Genomic DNA, 21,938 nt, shown 5'->3' with positions numbered 1-21,938 from the left:
AGCACCGTTCACGGAAGAAAGTGTGTATCAACAACTTGAAAAGCTAAAGGTGGACAAAGCCATGGGACCGGACGGGATCCACCCCAGGATATTGAGGGAGCTCAGAGAGGTTTTGGCGGGTCCTCTTAAAGATTTGTTTAATATATCCTTCCAGATGGGAAAGGTTCCGAGGGATTGGAGAACGGCAGAGGTGGTCCCTCTTCACAAAAGTGGTGATAGGGAAGAAGCTGGAAACTACAGGCCGGTAAGCCTCACTTCGGTTATTGGAAAAGTAATGGAAGCGATGTTGAAGGAAAGGATAGTGAATTTCTTGGAAGCCAATAAGTTGCAAGATCCGAGACAACATGTTTTTACGAAAGGGAAATCGTGCCAAACGAATCTCATTGAGTTCTTTGATTGGGTGACAGGAGAATTGAATCAGGGACGAGCTATGGATGTAATCTACTTAGATTTCAGCAAAGCTTTTGACACTGTTCCCCACAGGAGGCTCTTAAATAAACTGGAGGGGCTGAAGATAGGACCTGAAGTGGTGAACTGGGTTAGGAACTGGTTGACGGACAGACGCCAGAGGGTGGTGGTGAATGGAATTCGCTCGGAAGAGGGAAAGGTGAGTAGTGGCATGCCTCAGGGATCGGTGCTGGGGCCGATTCTGTTCAATATATTTGTGAGTGACATTGCCGAAGGGTTAGAAGGTAACGTTTGCCTATTTGCGGATGATACTAAGATCTTTAACAGAGTGGACACCCGGGAGGGAGTGGAAAACATGAAAAAGGATCTGAGGAAGCTAGAAGAATGGTCTAAGGTTTGGCAATTAAAATTCAATGCGAAGAAATGCAAAGTTTATGCACTTAGGGAATAGAAATCCACGGGAGACGTATGTGTTAGGCGGGGAGAGTCTGATAGGTACGGGCAGAGAGAAGGATCTTGGGGTGATAGTATCTGAGGATTTGAAGGCGACGAAACAGTGTGACAAGGCGCGGTGGCCGTAGCTAGAAGGTTGTTAGGCTGTATAGAGAGAGGTGTGACCAGCAGAAGAAAGGGGGTTTTGATGCCCCTGTATAAGTCTTTGGTGAGGCCCCACCTGGATTATTGTGTTCAGTTTTGGAGGCCATATCTTGTTAAGGATGTAAAAAGAATTGAAGCGGTGCAAAGAAAAGCTACGAGAATGGTATGGGATTTGCGTTACAAGACGTATGAGGAGAGACTTGCTGAACTAAACATGTATACTCTGGAGGAAAGGATAAACAGGGGTGATATGATACAGACGTTCAAATATTTGAAAGGTATTAATCCGCAAACGAACCTTTTCCGGAGATGGGAAGATGGTAGAACGAGAGGACATGAAATGAGATTGAAGGGGGGCAGACTCAAGAAAAATGTCAGGAAGTATTTTTTTCACGGAGAGAGTAGTGGATGCTTGGAATGCCCTCCCGCGGGAGGTGGTAGAAATGAAAACAGTAACGGAATTCAAACATGCGTGGGATGAGCATAAAGGAATCCTGTGCCGAAGGAATGGATCCTCAGGAGCTTAGTCAAGATCGGGAGGCGGGGCTGGTGGTTGGGAGGCAGGGATAGTGCTGGGCAGACTTATACGGTCTGTGCCAGAGCCTGTGGTGGGAAGCAGGACTGGTGGTTGGGAGGTGAGGATAGTGCTGGGCAGACTTATACGGTCTGTGCCAGAGCCGGTGGTTGGGAGGAGGGGCTGGTGGTTGGGAGGCGGGGATAGTGCTGGGCAGACTTATACGGTCTGTGCCCTGAAGAGCACAGGTACAAATCAAAGTAGGGTATACACAAAAAGCAGCAAATATGAGTTATCTTGTTGGGCAGACTGGATGGACCGTACAGGTCTTTTTCTGCCGTCATCTACTATATTACTATGTTACTCCTAGTCCACCAGAGAATCCATGTTGCAGTGGAACAATATACATGCCCTGAGAGTGGTAAAGGCTTTAGGCATAAGGCAGACCTCACAATACACAAGAAAATCCACAATCGAATGAAACCATTTACATGTTCTGAGTGTGGTAAAAGTTTTGGTTGGAAAGAAAGCCTCACACAGCATCAGAGAATGCTCACAGGGATGAAACCATTTACATGCACTGAGGAGATAAAAGCTTCAGTTACATTGGGACAGGTAATTAGAGAATGTACACTCTTGCTATGAAGTATGGAAAAATAGCACCTTGATATTTAGATATATGTGATCAGACCTCTTTTTTTAAACTATAGATCTGAATTCAGAGCCCAAATCTACTGATAAACAATAGACACAAGTCTCAGATGTTACAAAAATAGAAAGCTTGGCATCAGGTAGAATAATGGAAAAGTGACATCCCAGGAAAGCAATAGGGCACCCTAGGGGGCACTGCAGTGGACTTCGTAAAATGCTCCTAGGTACACATCTCACCATTCCTCCCTTACCTTGTCTGCTAAGCCCCCCAAAACCCACTAACCCCAATTGTACACTACTGCCATAGCCCTTACAGGTGAAGGGGGCACCTGTATATGGGCATAGTGAGTTTTGGAGGGTTCACAGTTTCCTCCACAAGTGTAACAGGTAGAGGGAGTTAGGAGCCTGGGTCCACCTGTCTACAGTGCACTGCACCCACCACTAGACTACACCAGGGGACCTGCATGCTATTCTGATGGACCTGAGTATAGCATCTGAGGGTGGCACATAGACTGGCACGTATATTTGTTCATCACATTTTTTGGGGGTGGGAGGGGGTTAGTGACCACTGGGGGAATAAGGGGAGGTCATCCCTGATTCCCTCTAGTGGTCATCTGATTATTTAGGGCACCTTTTTGTGCCTTATTTGTTATAAAAACAGGTCTAGCTCAAAACGTCTAAGTTTTAGTCCTGGATGGCTTTGTTTTGTTCCATTATGGCTGAAAAACGTCTGTCTTAGGAACGCCCAAGGTCCACCCTGAACACGCCCCTTTCACTGCCCCTTGAGATTTGGACGTACGTCTGAAGGACTTCAGAGAAAAACGTTTAAAAATAGGTTTTGAAAATGCTGATTTGGACGTTTTTCTCTTTTGAAAATGAGCCCAATAGTATCCTATGGAACTTAAGTCCAAGTGCTTTGAAAATGAGCCCCATAGTGTTACATAATTCTCATATTGTAATTTAATATATACTTTTGTTTTTTGAACCAAAATGTTGCAGTGCAAGGTAAGATTATGCATTTAGATGTATTAGATTGGAGCCGCTGTTGAAAACCTTTGCCCTGTATGTGTGTGTATATATATTTATATATGTATATGTACAGTGCACTCCATTTAAGTGCACGTTGGATAAGCACATGCTCTGTTTAACTGCATGCCGTACTTCGGTCCCGTTTTTGGCACCATCAATTTCTATGGGGACAAAGTTCAGTTTAGCACACCACTGATAAGTGCAAGATTCGCTTATATGCATGGTTCAAGACCGCTCCTCTGCAGGAAAGACTCCGCTTAAGCACGCGCATGGAATATGGAACCGATTGGCGCGTGACAACCAACGAGATTTCAAAATTACTGCCTCTTTAACTGCCACAGGCAAAATAAGCGAAAGAATGTTGTTAGGGCGTACACTGGGGTCGTCGTCGCGGCGGAACTGTAACACTTTAACACTGGCTGAAAAAATAGAAGTTCTTAAAAAATTAGAAAACAAAGTCAAGCATCTATTGCTAAAGAATATGGTGTCAATCCCAGTCAAATTTCACGTGTCTTGAAGCAGAAAGACCAGCTTCTGGAAGACTGGCAAAACAACACAAATCCACAGTGGAAAAGAAAATGGGTGGGAAAAGCTGAGGAGGTAGAAGATGCTCCGGTGGTTTTCTCGAGTCAGGAGCAGACAGTTTCCTGTCAGTGGTCCACTGCTTATGGAGAAAGCTAACAAGGTAGCAGAAAGTCTTGGACTAACTGAATTCAAAGCCACTGTTGGATGGTTGGAAAGATGGAAGGAGAGGAACAGCATAAAATTCAAGCAGCAGCATTGTGAGAAACAAGACGCTGATGACTTTGGTGCTGAAAATTGGGTTGTTTCAGTTCTTCCTACCATCTTGAACGAGTTTGCACCTCGTGACATTTTCAATGCTGACGAAACCGGTCTGTACTGGCAAGCGATACCTGATGGAATACTTGCATTCAAATATGCAGAAACTACTGGAGGTAAAACGTCGAAGGACCGACTGACGATCCTCCTTTGCTGCAATATGGATGGGAGTGAGAAGTTGGAACTCCTCGTCATTGGAAAGCGCAAACAGCCCCGTTGCTTCAAGAAAGTTAAGCGACTTCCTGTGTCATACGAGGCTAACGCAAATTCATGGATGACTGGGGAAATTTGGAAGCAGTGGCTAAAGAAATTAGACACTAGAATGCGGGCACAAAAGCGTCAGATTTTGTTGCATTGTGATAATTGTGCTGCACACAGGGATGATGTCAGGCTGTCTAACGTCAAGGTGGTCTTCCTGCCACCAAACACTACCTCTCTGATCCAACCTATGGATCAGGGCATAATAGCCAATTTCAAACAACATTATCGGGCTCTTGTGCTACGTCGTCTGATGAGCGTTATGGAAGACCAGACTGGCAAGGATAAACGTGCTGTTGACCTGGCTCGTAATCTGTCACTGTTGGATTCCCTACATATGCAGAAAGAAGCCTGGAATCATGTTACACAGGCAACCGTTGTGAACTGCTACAAGCGGGCAAGCTTTGTTAAGGATGTGGAGAGGGACGAAACAGATGCAGCTGTTGCAAACGTGTCGGATGAAGAGGTTATTGACCCAACCGGTGTTACTGAAGAGGAGTTCCATCGCTATGTAGCTGCTGATTACAATCTACAAACAGCTGAAGACATCACTGATGTCGAGGTATGCGCCTACACGCAGGCAACAACGGCTGATGATGGAACATATGAAGAAATGAGCAGCGAGGCACATGCTGGCGAAATTCAGCAACCTCCTGTCACTTTTGCAAGAGCGCTGGAGAGTCTCAACACTGTGGAGGCCACTGGATGTCAGTGCTGTGACAGTTTTTACCGTCTGGCAGACGTAGTCTATGGAACTCACAGACCTAAGAGTGTACAGAGGACTATAACTGATTACTTCAAGCCAGCCTAATGCCAGTTAACTGAGACTGTATACTGTACGTATAATAAACTGTACTGTACATATGTTTATCAGATGTCAAGCTTCTTTGGGTCACAACGGTTAAGTGCACGCTCTGGTTAACTGCATACATTTCTTTGGTCCCAGACCCTTGCACTTAAGCGGATTGCACTGTGTATATATATATATATATGTGTGTGTGTATATGTATATATACTGCTTAGTGTGAGTGATTGTGTCAGTTATTTCTAAGCTCTACTTTTTGTGCTTTTATGTTAAGGAGTGGATGACATGAAATAAGCAGTGACAGACATGCCAGCTGATATGAGTCTGCTTAATACACGTGCCTACAAGTTAGTCTCATTTAGATTGGGTTCTTCACTGATGTTAAGAGATCCTGATTTGATTGATCCCAGCGTGGGCGTTTCTGGATAACTTAGGTCTTTTCCTCACACCTTCTCTTTAAGAATGGCCATCGATGGCAGATATTTCAGGATTTGCTAGGGACGGACCAGGATAACTTGGACTTAGCTAATGTGAATCTGATGCTGGAGCTACTGGTACAGAAGAAGAAACAGCTAGAGGCAGTAAGTAGAAATTCTAGTTCGATTGCTTTATTGTATTTTGCGGTTTTCTTTAATGACTGAAATTTGTGAAACTGTTTAATGGTCGAGGATGTTTTGCATTACCTTTGTGTGTGTGTGTAGTGGGAGGAAGGGGCTTGGGGGGGTTGTTTTATAAAATTGTTTTTGTTTGTCTGGGACTAGAAATTTGCTTAAATTAAAACACGCATTCTTTTTTTTTTAAATACAGGTGGAAGAGTATGGGTATGTTGTTAGAAATTATAGTTTGATAGTTTAGTTTTAATTTTCTATTATTTAACATTTCCTTATCGTCCATACCAGAACAAGTGGGTGTTGTGTCCATTGACCACCAGATGGAGACGCAAGAAAATAGCTTCATGTGCTTTTCCTATAAAGGGGATTATGCAGCCATAGAATGCTTAGTATTACTCTGTCTCCAAGCGGATGGTGACTGTACTTTGTGCAGTCTCTTGGCTTGTAAGCCAATTTATTTCTGTCTTTCAAAAGCTTAACATTTTCTGGCCTTATAGGAAATTACCCTTGGAGTTCTCCAAGTCCCTTTTCTGTTTCTCCTCCTATCCTGAGAGGCGTGTGGGATTGAACTGCCCCCAGACGATTCATATGTGACTAACTCCTGTTCCAGTCTTATGGCTGGAAACCAGTTGAGTATGAGGAGTACTTTTCTCTCTCTTCTCCCCCCCCCCCCCCCCCCCCCCCCAAGCTACCACCATGAAGACCAGCTCTCTGAAGGTTTCTTATAAGAACATAAGAATAACCATACTGGACCAATGGTCCATCTAGTATCCTGCTTCCAACAGTGGCCAATCCAGGTCGCAAGAACCTGGCAGAAACCCAATTAGTAGTAGTAATTCTATGCTACCGATCCTGGGACAAGCAGTGGCAGACAGCAAGTATATTCTTTTGCTTGAGTTTTCAATACTCTCTTGATATGCTGGTTTCTAATGCAAATTTCCTCCCTGCTATTTTCAATGTAGTACTTAATAGTGGAACGTTGTATCAATTTAGACATTTGGTCATTTGAATACACAAATATCTCCAATTCAGACTGTGTTGCCATTCTTTCAGCTCAGAAATCCTTTATACAATAAATCAAATAGGATAACATTTTTTTTAATGTGCAGGGACCTTAAAACACACAACTCGCATATCTTTAACTACTTTGCAAAACATATAATTTTGATAATTTGGGTCTTCAGATATAACAACACAGGTACTGCAGAATCAACTTATCTTCAGCCGAGTGTGAATTGTCATTGATCGAAAATAATTCAAGAATTTTGTATTTAAATAACATTGCAGGAAAAAATAAAGCTGTTTAGCTTCAAATTTCAAGAACAGTCAAGAACCTTTCCCCTTCCCTGTGTGAATAATTTCTCCTTTGTGAGGAAATTACTACTTTTTTTTTTTTTATTGTTGTTCCTGTTCCCCCCCACCCCAAAAAAAAAAAAAAGGTTCCACTCACTTTGTCTCTGTATTATTCCTTTTATTATTGGGCATATTTAGAGTTGTTTATGTGAGTCATGTAAAAAGAATTTGAGGACCTGACTATAGCAATCAGAGAGACCTCACTTTTTCTCTACAATATAACAGAAACGAGATATCCATCATCATGTCATAGGTCAATAAATATCCAAAATGTAACTTTTACATGAGTGATGTAAGAAGTAGTTTTTATTGGATTTTCTGATTTATTAAAGTGGCAAATTTACTGTTCCTATATTCTTATATACATTTCATTTAGAGGGCTCTAGTTCCCTAAGTTTTTTTTGACAGAGGGCGGCTGTTATTTAAAAAAAAAAAAATTTCCTCACTTCATTTCTGGAAGTTTCTTTCTGTCACCGGAACTCTGTTTATATTGGCAGCACAGGTATTCCTTTCAGCACCTTTAGGAATTTGGTATAGAGTCTAGTTTACTGCTATTGGCTCCATGTTTCTATGAGAAGTTTTATCCGCTATACATCTTTATTTTATTCTGACACTAGTTGCATTGTTTCTATTTCTCTTCTGGTCTCCATGGTAACCATGAATGGGTAGAAATATAAGTTGCTTACCTGTAACGGTAGTTCTCCTTGGACAGATCATCTTGCAGCCACACAAATTGAAGTGACTCCCCATGACGTCACAGTCCCGGAACTCTCAAAAGCATTTTTCTTTTAAAAGAGTATTAACGTATGAGCTCGTGGTAGCCCACGCTCCCCCACACCATATAAATACCCAGTTACTCCGCCCCCTTGACGGTTCTTTTAAAAAGCTGGCGTCAACTGCAGGGTGGGTAGGGTGGGTTTGTGTGGCTGCAAGATGATCTGTCCAAGGAGAACTACCGTTACAGGTAAGCAACTTATATTTCTCCATGGACAGAATGCATCTTGCAGCCCCACAAATTGAAGACTCCCCAGCTACACAGGTAACAGTATAAACAGTCAACACACCAATTAAAAAGTGAAATAAACTGGTACCTGTGGCAGGAGGAGGTGGTAGTTGACGCCTCAGACACCGGACGATAATACTGCCTGTCCAAACTCCGTTTCAGCAGACGAGGCAGCATCAATACAGTAGTGCTTCGTAAACACATGCATAGTTGACCATGTGGCAGCCCTACATATATCCAGTAAAGGTGTCCTTTGCAAATGAGCCATTGTGGCCGCCTTGGCCCTCAGACGATGAGCAGTGACATGTGGAATGTCTGTGAAAACTCCTGTTGAGTGAGATTGCGCTTGTTGATAACACAAAGCAATGCACTTTGCGATCCATTGCGATAAGGTGTTTTTGTTAATTGGTTTCGGATGCACAGAAGACCTCCAGGACAGGAACAGCTGGGATGGACGATTTATACACTTTGTTCGCTTAAGATAGATACCTAGAGCTCTCAGGCAATCTAAAGTGTGAAGTTGTCTGTGCTCCTTAGTTTCATGCGGTGGAGGATAGAAAGACGGTAACACAATAATTTGATTCAAATGATAGGAAGAGACAATCTTTGGCTGAAATTTAGGATGCGTACGCAGGATAACCTTATCATGCAGCAGCTGCGTGTACGGGGGGTAATGCACTAGTGCTTGAACTTCTCCGATGCGACGTGCGGATGTTAGTGTTATAAGAAATAGAGTTTTCCATGTAACATATTTCATATCTGCACTGTCCAGTGGTTCAAAAGGTGGTCTCATGAGCGCAGTGAGCACCAAGTTAAGATCCCAAGCTGGTGCTGGTGGACGAAGCAGGGGGTACAGGTGCAGAACCCCTTTAAGAAACCGCTTAGACAGTGGATGCTGCATAAGCGTGCGGTTGTCAATAGTATCATGCATCACTGATAGAGCTGCCAAATGAACTCTAATGGATGAGTAAGACAGACCAGATTTTGCAAGATGCAGAAGATACTCCAGAACATGCGAAATGGATACTGTTTGTGGAATGAAATGGCGCGAGGAGCACCACAGAGTAAATCGTCGCCACTTTGATTCATAGGACTTTAATGTAGATTTCTTTCTGAAAGCAATTAAAACTTGAAGCACTTCCTGCGAAAAAATCAACGATGGTGCGGACCCAGTAAGCACGCCATAAGTTTGAGTGACTGGGGGTCCGGATGTAGAAGTGTGCCTTGGTTCTGTGTGAGCAAATCCGGAACCAACAGCAACGGAATTGGAGGTTGTTGGAGCATCCGCAGTAGAATTGGAAACCAGGGCTGACGAGGCCAATGCGGTGCCACTAGAATGAGAGAAGTGCCGTCGCACTTTGCCTTCTGTAAAACTTTTGAAATGAGCGGTAGCGGAGGGAAGGCGTAAAAGAGACCTTCTGACCAACGCATCTTCCGCTATTCTTCTCCGACTGGGAAACCTGGAGCAGAATTTGGGACATTTGGTGTTCTGTGGGGACGCAAAGAGGTCGACTAGAGGGTGTCCCCACCTGTTGAATAGTTCTTGCGTAACAGTGTTCTTCAGTGACCACTCGTGCGGCAGGAGCTGTCTGCTGAGCGAATCGGCCAGTAAGTTCTGTTTCACCGGTATATAAGCTGCTGATACCGTCGATTGCAGAGCCTGACCATGCTTCCAAATCCGCATGGCCTCCTTGCACAGCTGCCATGAGCCCATGCCTCCTTGCTTGTTGATATAAAACATTGCCACTTGATTGTCTGTGCATATTTGAATATGTTGATGACTGAGGTGTTGCTGGAAAGCTTTGAGAGCGAGTCTTGCTGCTCGGAGCTCCAGAAGATTGATACTGCACTGGGCCTCCTCTGGGGTCCAGAGGCCCTGTGTTTTGTGTGGCCCGAAATGCGCACCCCAGCCCAGCTTGGAGGCATCTGTCGTGAGACGACAGGTGGGTTGTTTGTGGCGGAACGGCATACCCTGTAAAAGATTCGGTGGGAAAGTCCACCACTGAAGAGACACTTGCAGGCTGCCTGGCAACGGTATTAGCATTGATAATGGATGCAGAGCCTGAACCCAATGGTCTCTCAGCTGCCACTGCAGCGTCCGCATATGCAACCTGGCATAACATACCACAGGTATTGCAGCTGCCATGTGGCCCAGAAGAACCAGCACCTCTCGGGCTGTGACATGGGTGTGCCCGGACAGCAGGTGGATGAGCTTCTGGATACGCAGGGCCCTTTCTAAAGGCAGATATGCCAGCGCCCGTGGCGTATGGAGCGTTGCCCCTATAAACTGAAGGGTTTGCACCGGTTGCAGCTGTGACTTCTTGTAATTGACTAGAAATCCCAACACTTGCAGTAACGTCAACGTTTCCTGAAGGGCTTGAGTCGTCTCTTGAACTGAGGAAGAGGATATCAGCCAATCGTCCAAGTATGGGAAAATTGCTATTCCTCTCTGGCGAAGATAAGAGACGACTGTGATGACACATTTTGTGAAAACCCGTGGAGAAGAGGACAGGCCGAAAGGCAGTACCCGAAACTGGTAATGACTTGTCCGCACTTGGAAACGAAGGTATCTTCTATATGCCTGGTGAATTGGGATGTGCAGATATGCATCCTGAAGGTCTAATGAGACCATCCAGGCGTGCTGATCCAGTAGGGGAAGGATTACTTGTAACGTCGTCATTCGAAACTTCTCCTTCTTGATGTAGGTGTTGAGGGGTCTCAAGTCCAGAATCGACCGGAGACCACCTTTTTTCTTTGGGATTACAAAAAATCTGGAATAAAACCCCGTGTTGATTTGATTTTGCGGAACTAGCTCGATTGCCCTGATTTGGAGAAGACGGGCAATTTCTTCCTGGACCCATTGCTGATGGGTTGCTTGAATGGGTGAGGTGACAATATGGGAATGTGGTGGAGTTTTTACAAAATTTAGGCGATATCCGTCGTTGATAATTGAAAGGACCCACTTGTCGGAAGTGACCAGGGACCATTGTGGGCCAAAGTGCTGTAGACGGCCCCCCACTGGCCAACCCTGTGGCAGGTGGTCAAAGGGAAGGTAGGCTCTTCGGAGCCCCAGTATTGACTTGTTTTGGGGGTCTCCGATCCCGAGGAGCTTTTTTGTATTGTTGATACTTATTTGGTTTGCTGTTATATTTGGAGGTCGAGCCATACTTATTTGTATTGTATGGTTTACGGTAAGTAAATCTGTTCCTCGATGGATTATATGAAGGGCTAAAAAAAGACCGTTGAGCCGAAGAACGAGACTGATTAAGGCTGTCGTCCTCTAGTGTGTCAAGCGTGGTAAAATCCTGCTTGATGTTCTCGATTATGTCCTTGACTTTGTCTCCAAAAAGGTTATCGCCTAAGCAAGGGGCATCCGCCACTCTGTTGTGGACATCTTCACGGAGTCCCGATGCTTTCAACCAAGCCAGCCGTCGTGTGGAAATACCAACCGCGGCCCCTCTCACAGACGTGTCGTAAGAGTCATGGGCGGCGCGGATCAGATTCGTGGCACACTCGTCCAGATGATGCAGGGATGGTTGTAGCTGAGCCTGGATGGGAGCTGGCAAGGAACTCACAACCTTGGTCAGAGCTTCAAGGACAGTGAATTGATACTCTGAGTAGTGAAACATATGGAGGCCTATGCGCGCATTCAGCATCGTATTTTGGTACATGCGCTTCCCCAACAAGTCCATCAGCTTCATGTCCTTAGTGGGGGGGAAGTTGGAGTGATCCCTGGAGCTTCTGTGCTTCCGCATAGCTGAGCAAACCACAATGGATTGATGCGATAATTGTGGTTTACCAAAGCCAAACGCCTCCTGCACTCTGTACTTAGTGTCGAGACTCTTTTTTGTCGGTGTTACGCTGTAAGGTGTGGACCATATGGCTCTATGCTGTTCCGCTAGGACATCGTGCAATGGCAGAGCAATTATTTCCTTTGGAGCCTCTTTTTGTAGTGAAGCGTCTGCAACTTTTTAGATCTAGGGTCTGGCTGGGTCGTGGACTGTATGCCCAGTGCCGCCGCTAGCCGATGGAGGAAATTTGGGTAAGAGACATCTTCGGGTTGAGACGTCCTGGACGGCTGTGTTGGTGAAGGGTCAGACAGCAAGCCTGGCGTGTCCGCTCCTTGATCAGAGGGACCTGCCGAAGAATGCTGTGAAGAGGAGTCATAATCAGAAAACAGCTCCGCTGCCATAGATGCCGAGGTAGACACGGACGAGGCGCGACTGCGGTGAGGCTGCACCGAACCTGTCGCCGGTGGGTGCGTATCTTGACCCTGATGAGGGTGGTGCTGCTGCAAAAAATCCCGAAGCAGGTGCATGAGATCTTGGTTGCTTGAGTGCGAAGGTGAAACCTGATGCTCCCCGGTCATGCAAGCTGCTGTTGTATCCTGCTGGAAGCTTGTCAGAGGCTGTGCAATTGTTTTCCTGTGGTGAGAGACAGGGGAATGCTTGTGTAGCCCTGTTTGCTGGCATAGGTGAAGAAGCACAGGCTGTCAGATGCTGGGAGGAGGAGCTGCAATGCTGATCAGAGGAGTGGGAGGAGCTTTGGCGATGACGTCGATGGGAGTGGGTGGAGCCATGATGACGGTGCCGATGGGAGGGGCTTCGGTGCCGACGAGAGGTGGAAGAACTTCGTCGGTGCCGATGAGATGCAGGAGAGGAGTGCTTCGAGAGCAGACTCGGCTCCGTGTGTTTCCTGTGCCGTGGGGGGGACACTTCGCTGCAGGAAGACCCAGCACTAGCCGTTTCAGAGGTGAGCTGCTGAAGGAGCTGGGGGAGGGCAGTTTTGGGAGGCTGTTCTTTGTCCTGTTGTACTCGTTTTAACTGAGCCTGTTCCCCTTGTGAGCGGGGAGACGTGGGCTGTTGAAGATCAGGCACGGCCCGCATTTTCAGCTCCCTGAGCTTTCTGGTGCGGGGCAGCATGCTGGCACAGGCAGTACAACTAGTGTTGAGGTGTGCCTTGCCGAGGCAATGGACACACCGGTCGTGGGGGTCAGTAGCTGACATTTTTCCTTTACATGTGGTGCAGCGTTTAAATCCCTGTTTGGGTGGCATCGTGGGGAAACAAATCGCTGCAAAGTTAAACTGACGAGAAATTTTTGAAAATTAAAGGTAACAAGAGGTGGATGTTGAGACGGGACGGATCGTCGCGGAAAAGAAAAAACCGTCAAGGGGGCGGAGTAACTGGGTATTTATATGGTGTGGGGGAGCGTGGGCTACCACGAGCTCATACGTTAATACTCTTTTAAAAGAAAAATGCTTTTGAGAGTTCCGGGACTGTGACGTCATGGGGAGTCACTTCAATTTGTGGGGCTGCAAGATGCATTCTGTCCATGGAGAAACCTTGGTGCTGCCATAGTTCCATGGGCATTTCTGCAGATGCAGTGTTAGTGCTTTGAAAAGAATAGCTTTATCTGGAAGTTGAAGATCACAGATTCAAGGCTGGCTTGAGCATATTAAAAGCTGTGGAACTCAGTTTTATTTCAAATGGGGCATATTTTGCTTCTCATGTAGCCTGTCTTGAGAAACAGTTCATTGCCTGGTTGGGACAGCTAGCTCTATTTATTGTGCTAAAGATTGGCTGTGTTGGCTTTTCACAGCAGTTACACTCTGGTATTGCACACTGACTGAAGCTATTGCATACCAGTTCCAGTCAGTGCTGTATCTAAGCAGCACCACCAGCTGTATGGCGGTGTGTCTCTCTAAATGCTTCTGTATCACTTTTTTCACCTTTTTAAATGTATTCGACAGCTGTATCTTGGGGTCAACAAGGCATACCTTGCCAGTCAACTTCAGCCAACCATGTTTCACAAATGCTTCACCCTACATTATTATAGAACTGTTCAACAATGGCACCTACCAGTCATATTCTTCCATACCAGTTAGCTCTCATTCATGGCTTCACCATCTGGCACACTCTAGGGCATAGTAAACTAGTGCGTAGATGCATCCAATCTGGGGTTTATTTTTTTTTTTTGCTCCTCCTAATCTTGGTCCATGGTTTATATCGGCCAGCTCTAGTACCAGCAATTTCATGTATACAGGAACTCCAGTAACCTCTGGTGTACAGCCTCTTTAGCTAGCTCAAGCACACAGCTATTCTAGGTGACTCTGGTAGTGGACTACATGAGCCAGCTAGTTTATACACTTATACTGATGTATCGCTTAGCTTCTATTAGCTATCTATCTTGGTCTGCTGCTCCTGATATCTATATAATACAGCTGCTTCAGCTGGTTATATTCCATAAGGATTCCAGCCAGCTGTCAGGCATGTCTGTTAGAACATAAGAGTAAAGCACACTAGCTCAGGAATTTATAATCTCAAACTCAAAACACTCAACAATTTCCACAACAGTCCACTACTCAGGATTGACTGACACCACAACCCACTTGCATAAAGTGGAGCAAAACAAACCTCGGTTGTGCCGCCCAGCCTATACTGTTTTAAGGCATGGGCACGGCTCACCATCACAGGAAAAAAAAAAACTTCCACTAATAATTGTGCAAAGAAAAGTTCATGTCAGTATCCGTTTTAAATATAGAAATCAGCTGTCGTTTTGTCAGTTTACCCACTGATGTTCTTCGTACCAGTGGCCCTGATGCAGGATCTATTTCGTTATTATCACCCCTGACACAGCCTCGGTAAAATGGGGACTCCCAGTTGGGTGCACAGGAAGAGTGGATAAGCTGGTGGCTGTTATGTGAAGATTGTGAAGTCTACAAGTTGAGTATTATCTTCTTGGTGGTGATATGACTTAACCAGCTGTATGTTTAATTCCTGTTGGATAATCGCTTTCCTGCATGATTTCCCTGCTGTAGTGACTTGATAACTGACACGTTGAACTTTTACTAGTGGAGGTTATTTTTTTTCCTGTGATGGTGAGCCGTGCCCATGCCTTAAAACAGTATAGGCTGGGCAGCACAACTGAGGTTTTTTTTTCCTCCACTTTATACGAGTTGGTTGTGGTGTCAGTCAATCCTGAGTAGTGGAGTGTTGTGGGAATTGTTGAATGTTTTGAGTTTTTGAGAACATAAGAGTAGCTATACTGGGTCAGACCAATGGTCCATCTAACTCAGTATTCTGTTTTCTAAACGGTGGCCAGGTCAGGTCATAAGTACCTGGCAGAAACCCAATTAGCAGCAACATTACATGCTACCAATTCCGGGGCAAGCAGTTGTTTCCCCTTGTTTGTCTCAATAGCAGACTATGGACTTTTCCTCCATGAATTTGTCTAAACCTTTTTTTTTAAACCCAGATACATTAACCGCTGTTACTACATCCTCTGGTAAAGAGTTCCAGAGCTTAACTATTCGTTGAGTGAAAAAATATTCCCTTCTATTTATTTTAAAATTATTTCCATGTAACTTCTTGAGTGTCCTGTCCTCTAGTCTTTGTACTTTGTAAAAAGAAAAAAAAGAAAAAGATTTACTTCCATATCATCATGCTGATCAATCCATAGACTGGTGGGTTGTGTCCATCTACCAGCAGGTGGAAATAGAGAGCAAACTTTTGCCTCCCTATATGTGGTCATGTGTTGCCGGAAACTCCCCAGTATGTTCTCTATCTCAGCAGGTGGTGGTCACACACAGCAGCAGCTCTGGCTAGGCCTCCAAGCCTAATTTTTAGGTTTTGTTGAGTGCCTGGGGTTGAGGGCTCTTCTTGAGCAAGTGCAAACCTGGTGGCGCCAGGTCCCTCTTTTTCTCCCCCCTCCCGCTGGCTCCGTTTAAAAAAAAAAAAAAAAAAAAAAAAAAAAATTTTTGAACATCCTTAAAGGCGTTTATTTCGACGTTTATTTAAACGTTTATTGCAGCTACTCACTGGGACACCAGGTCGTTACAGCTCGGAGCGGACAGCAGGTAATTTTTACCTTTTATAGCGGGCAGGGGGTTCCCCGATTGGTCTCCACGTGGCCTATGGTGTCGGAGGGCGAGGGCGCAAAGAGTCGCTCCCCAGATCGCGTGTGCGCTTCCAGAGGGGATGCGGGGGTCTTAAAGTCTGATTCGCCCTTGTTGGGTGACAGTTTCGTGACCGATGAGTGTCCCGGTCCTTCCTCCGGGGTGGCGGTTTTTCCCGCCATAAACGCCCATCCCCCGCGGCTCGCCTCCGCCACATTGGCCGACCACGCGGCTCGGACGGCTTCTTCTTGGGCCGCCCTTGAGGTGGGAGACTGATGCCATGAACGCCCTTAATTTGGGCGACGGCACAAAAGCGGCTAAAGTTAAGCGCCGTTCTTCCCGCGCAGCTCCTTCGCGGAGTGTCGCGCCGGACGCCATCTTGGATGCGCAGCATGTCTCTCCCCCGCTCTTGCGAGCGCCGGTTGAGGGTGCGTCTAGGGCTGTAGCCCAGGCTGCGGAAGTGCACAGTATGCGGGGTTTCTCCCCCGAGTTTGTTTTGCTGCTGCATCAGGCCTTCCTTATGCAAAACGCTGCCCCTGCTCCCTCGTCTGGTAAAGAGGTTGAGGCCCCCGGAGGTAAACGCCCTCGGGTTGATTCCCGGGCCTTGGAGGACTTTGTCTCCTCCGATGTAGATGAGGGCAGCGTATCTGAGTTCTCCCAACGGTCCTTTGCGGATTCCTTGGAGGAGACGGATCCCCGCTCGGATGGAGCGGATGACCCCTCTGCAGCGCGGCTCTTTAGCTCAGAGGATTTGCCCAACCTGTTAATGCAGGCCATGGGCATTTTGAAGATTTCCTCTCCGGAGGACGTCTCTCCCTCAGCCCCTGTTGGCTCTGCCATTATGCTGGGGACGAAGCGCCCGCATAGAACCTTCCATGTGCATGATGCCATGCACACCTTAATTTCGGCTCAGTGGGATGTCCCGGAAGCGAGCCTTAAAGTGGTTAGGGCTATGTCCCGCCTCTATCCTTTGCCTGAAAGTGAACGTGAGGCCTATCTGTGGCCTACCGTGGTTTCTTTAATCACTGCGGTGACTAAGAAAACGGCGTTGCCGGTGGAAGGTGGCACGGCCCTATAGGACGCCCAAGACAGAAGATTGGAGGCGGCCTTAAGGTCGTCCTTTGAGGCGACTGCTTTAAGTTTGCAGGCCTCAGTTTGCGGCTCCTATGTGGCCAGGGCGTGCCTGACTATGGTGCAGCGGGCTTCCCCCTCGGATCATTCCTTGAGGGCTGATTGGCCGGCCCTGGAATCGGGCTTAGCCTATTTGGCAGACTTGCTGTATGATGTCTTGAGGGCCTCAGCTAAAGGCATGGCTCAGACAATCTCTGCGCGGCGGTGGCTTTGGCTGAAGCATAGGTCTGCTGACCACGCCTCTAAATCCCGCCTGGCTAGATTGCCTTTCAAAGGCAAGCTGCTCTTTGGGGTCGAGCTGGACAAAATCGTGACCGATCTCGGCACGTCTAAGGGCAAGAGGTTACCAGAGGTCAGGGCTCGGGCTAGTGCTCGCCCCGGTACCTCCAGAGGACGGTTTCAGGAAGCCCGTCGGTACCGCCCGGGCAGGTCGGGCTCCTCTGCCCCCTCTTCCTTCAAGAGGAAATTCTCCCCCAAGCAGCATTCCTTTCGCAGAGACCGCCGTCCCGGAGGTGCTCCCTCCGGTCCTCCCCTAGGGTCTCGTACCCAATGACGGGGCCTTGGTCCACGCCCCAGTGCAGATTGGAGGACGGCTGTCCTCGTTTCTGGGCGAGTGGATCACAATAACTTCAGACGCTTGAGTGCTGGAAGTCATCTGAGACGGCTACAAGCTAGAGTTCTGCCGACCTTTAAGAGACGGGTTTGTACTCTCTCCCTGCAAGTCTCCGGTCAAAGCTGTGGCAGTGCAGCAGACCTTGGACAATCTGATCCGCCTGGGTGCGGTCGTTCCGGTGCCAGAAAATCAGCTTGGCAAGGGACGTTACTCCATTTACTTTGTGGTACCAAAGAAAGGAGGTTCTGTACGGCCTATCCTCGACCTCAAAGGGGTCAATCGGGCCTTGAAAGTTCGGCACTTTCGCATGGAGACTCTCCGCTCTGTTATAGCGGCAGTGAAGGCAGGGGAGTATCTGGCATCCTTGGACATCAAGGAAGCGTACTTGCATATTCCCATCTGGCCTCCTCATCAACGCTTTCTGCGTTTTGCAGTCCTAGGCCGACACTTCCAGTTCAGAGCTCTCCCGTTCGGGTTGGCTACTGCTCCGCGGACCTTCTCCAAAGTAATGGTGGTCATCGCGGCCTTCCTGAGGAAGGAAGGAGTACAAGTCCATCCTTATCTGGACGACTGGTTGATCCGAGCCCCCTCTTATGCAGAGTGCGGCAAAGCTGTGAACCGGGTGGTTGCTCTTTTGAGCTCCCTGGGGTGGATCATCAACTGGGAGAAAAGCCAGCTGCGCCCAACTCAGTCCCTGGAGTATCTGGGAGTTCGATTCGACACCCAAGTGGGCAGAGTTTTCCTGCCAGACAATCGGATTGTCAAGCTTCAGGCTCAGGTGGACCAGTTCCTAGTAGCCTCTCCTCTTCGGGCTTGGGACTATGTGCAGCTGTTGGGCTTTATGACGGCCACGATGGAAGTAGTGCCCTGGGCCAGGGCTCATATGAGACCACTACAACACTCTCTGCTGCAGCGCTGGACTCCGATGTCGGAGGATTATGCTGTGCGCCTTCCCTTGGACCCAGCAGTGCGCAAGGCGCTGAGCTGGTGGACGCAGACAGACAAGTTGTCTGCAGGAATGCCTCTGGTGACCCCGGAGTGGATTGTCGTCACGACGGACGCCTCTTTGTCGGGCTGGGGAGCCCACTGCTTGGGAAGGACAGCGCAGGGGCTCTGGTCTCCTGCAGAGGCAAAGTGGTCTATCAACCTCCTGGAACTCAGAGCCATTCGGTTGGCGCTTTTGGAGTTCATCCCGGTACTGGCGATGAAGCCTGTACGGGTCCTGTCGGACAATGCCACGGCTGTGGCCTATGTCAACCGCCAGGGAGGTACCAAGAGCGCCCCCTAGCCAAGGAGGTCATGAATCTATGCCAGTGGGCGGAAGCGAACCTGGAACAGCTGTCAGCGGCCCACATTGCCGGAGTCATGAATGTCAAGGCGGACTTTCTCAGTCGCCATACTTTGGAGCCCGGAGAGTGGCAGCTATCTGCTCAGGCGTTCTTGGACATCACGAAGCGCTGGGGCCAGCCGAGCCTAGATCTGATGGCGTCATCGGCCAATTGCCAAGTGCCGCGCTTTTTCAGCAGAGGACGGGACCCTCGATCCCTGGGAGTAGATGCTCTTCTCCAACAGTGGCCGACACAAGAGCTTCTCTATGTGTTCCCGCCCTGGCCCATGTTGGGCAGGGTGCTAGACCGGGTGGCAAAGCATCCGGGCCGGATAATCCTGGTGGGTCCGGATTGGCCCAGACGTCCCTGGTATGCGGTCTTGATCAGGCTCTCAGTCGACGATCCTCTGCGGCTGCCAGTGGAGCAGGGCCTGTTACATCAGGGTCCCGTGGTGATGGAGGATCCCTCCCCCTTTGGTCTTACGGCCTGGCTATTGAGCGGCAGCGGCTGAAAAAGAAGGGCTTCTCAGACAAGGTCATCGCCACTATGCTGAGAGCGAGGAAGCGCTCTACTTCTACGGCTTACGCCAGGGTTTGGCGTACCTTTGCAGCGTGGTGTGAAGCAGGCTCACTTTCTCCCTTCACTGCTCCAATTTCTTCAGTGTTGGCGTTCCTGCAAGAAGGTCTGGAGAAAGGCCTGTCGCTCAGTTCCCTTAAAGTCCAGGTAGCGGCTCTGGCTTCCTTCAGGGGCCGCCTGAAGGGTGCTTCCCTGGCTTCGCAGCCAGATGTGGTGCGTTTTCTCAAGGGAGTTAATCACCTGCGCCCTCCTCTGCACTCAGTGGTGCCTGCGTGGAATCTCAACCTGGTGCTACGAGCCTTGCAGAAGCCGCCTTTTGAACCCTTGTCGAGGGCATCTCTGAAAGACCTGACGTTGAAAGCAGTCTTTTTGGTGGCTATCACTTCAGCCAGAAGAGTTTCCGAGCTCCAGGCACTCTCATGTCGAGAGCCTTTTCTGCAGTTCACTGAGGCAGGAGTGACTATTCACACAGTGCCTTCCTTCCTGCCCAAGATTGTTTCTCGCTTCCATATGAATCAGCAGCTCTGTCTCCCTCCCTTTCGTAGGGAGGACTACCCAGAGGAATACTCTGCTCTCAAATATCTGGATGTGAGACGAGTTATCATCAGATACTTGGAAGTGACCAATGATTTCCGGAAATTGGATCATCTGTTTGTCCTGTTTGCAGGTCCTCGTAAGGGTCTGCAGGCTGCTAAGCCTACAGTGGCAAGATGGGTCAAGGAAGCCATTGCAGCGGCTTATGTGGCCGCGGGGAAGGTGCCGCCTATCCAGCTGAAGGCTCATTCCACTAGAGCTCTGGCGGCCTCGATGGCAGAGGCCGGGTCCGTCTCCTTGGCAGAGATATGCAAGGCGGCAACTTGGGCATCGGCCCATACATTCTCCAAGCATTACCGCTTGACTGTGGCTGCTCGGGCGGAGGCCCGGTTTGGAGCTTCAGTGTTGCGGTCAGGGATTTCTATGTCCCGCCCTGGGTGAGTACTGCTTCGGTACATCCCACCAGTCTATGGATTGATCAGCTTGATGATATGGAAGGTAAAATTATGTATCATACCTGATAATTTTCTTTCCATTAATCATAGCTGATCAATCCATAGCCCCTCCCAGATATCTGTACTGTTTATATTCTGGTTGAATTTTAGGTTCAAGTTTAGTCTTCAGTTACTTCAGGAGGACTTCGTGTTCAAGTTTTTTCACTTGGATTCTTCAAGAGTTGAGACGAGTTTGTGTTACAGTGAGCTGCTGCATTCCTCTCCCCTCCGTTTTACGGGGCTGGATTGAGACTTAAATTCTGCCGGCACTCCCTCCCGCTTCGTGCGGCTGTAGGGCAGCTTTGTACCCCTCCCGCTTCGGCGGTGTTAGGGTCAGTCAGCTCCTCTTGCGGTTGCAGGATAAGCCAGATCCCCCCGCATCGGCGGGGTGGTGTCCCTCCCCCGCTCCGCGGGGATGAGCTGGACGGATTCCCCTCCCCCACTTGTGTGGGGATGAGCTGGGTTAATTCCCCTCCCCCGTTTCGGCGGTGGTGAGCTAGGCAGAGTGTCCCTTTGTGGGTGTAATTCTCTAAGTGCTGAGTCCTGCGGATGGAGCTTTGATATCGACATACTGAGGAGTTTCCGGCAGCACATGACCACATATAGGGAGGCAATGTTTGCTCTCTATCTCCACCTGCTGGTAGATGGACACAACCCACCAGTCTATGGATTGATCAGCTATGATTAATGGAAAGAAAATTATCAGGTATGATACATAATTTTACCTTCTCGTTCTACACCACTTAGGATTTTATAGACCTCAGTTATATCTCCTCTCATCCATCTCTTTTCCAAGTTGAGGAGTCATAACCTTTTTAGCCTTTCCTCATACGAGAGGAGTTCCATCCCTTTTATCATTTTGGTCGCTCATCTTTGAACCTTTTCTAATTCTGCTATATCTTTTGAGATATGGTGACCAGAACTGAATGCAATACTCAAGGTGCGGTTGCACCATGGAGCAGTTCAAAGGCATTATAATATTTTGGCTCTTATTCACCATCCCTTTCCTAATAATTCCTAGCATCCTGTTTGCTTTTTTTTTTTTTTACCTCCGCCGCACACTGAGCATAAGATTTCAGCGTATTATCTACGATGACACCTACATCTTTTTCTTGAGCACTGACCCCCAAGGTAGACCCTAGCATCAGGTAACTGTGATTCAGATTGTTCTTTCCAATCTGCATCATCTTTTATTTGTCCACACTAAATTTTATCTGCCATTTGGATGCCTAGTCTTTCAATTTCCTAAGGTCTTTCTGCAATATTTCACAGTCCGCACGTGTTTTATCATCACAGTG

The 21,938-nt window shown here is 47.8% G+C and overlaps 1 protein-coding gene across 1 annotated transcript in view; it reads left to right on the top strand.

Annotated features, from left to right (window-relative positions):
• COP1 (COP1 E3 ubiquitin ligase) overlaps positions 1-21,938 on the top strand; it is a 478,504-nt gene that overhangs the window by 32,780 nt on the left and 423,786 nt on the right. Inside the window, exon 5 of the mRNA XM_030205657.1 lies at positions 5,564-5,683. Coding sequence (XP_030061517.1) covers positions 5,564-5,683 — 120 coding nt within the window. The remainder of the gene's footprint in view (positions 1-5,563; positions 5,684-21,938) is intronic.

Source organism: Microcaecilia unicolor, chromosome 6 (assembly GCF_901765095.1).
Source record: "Microcaecilia unicolor chromosome 6, aMicUni1.1, whole genome shotgun sequence".
Taxonomy (NCBI): Eukaryota; Metazoa; Chordata; class Amphibia; order Gymnophiona; family Siphonopidae; genus Microcaecilia; species Microcaecilia unicolor.
Note: the sequence above shows the minus strand (reverse complement) of the source record. Positions and strands in the feature narration are given on the sequence as shown.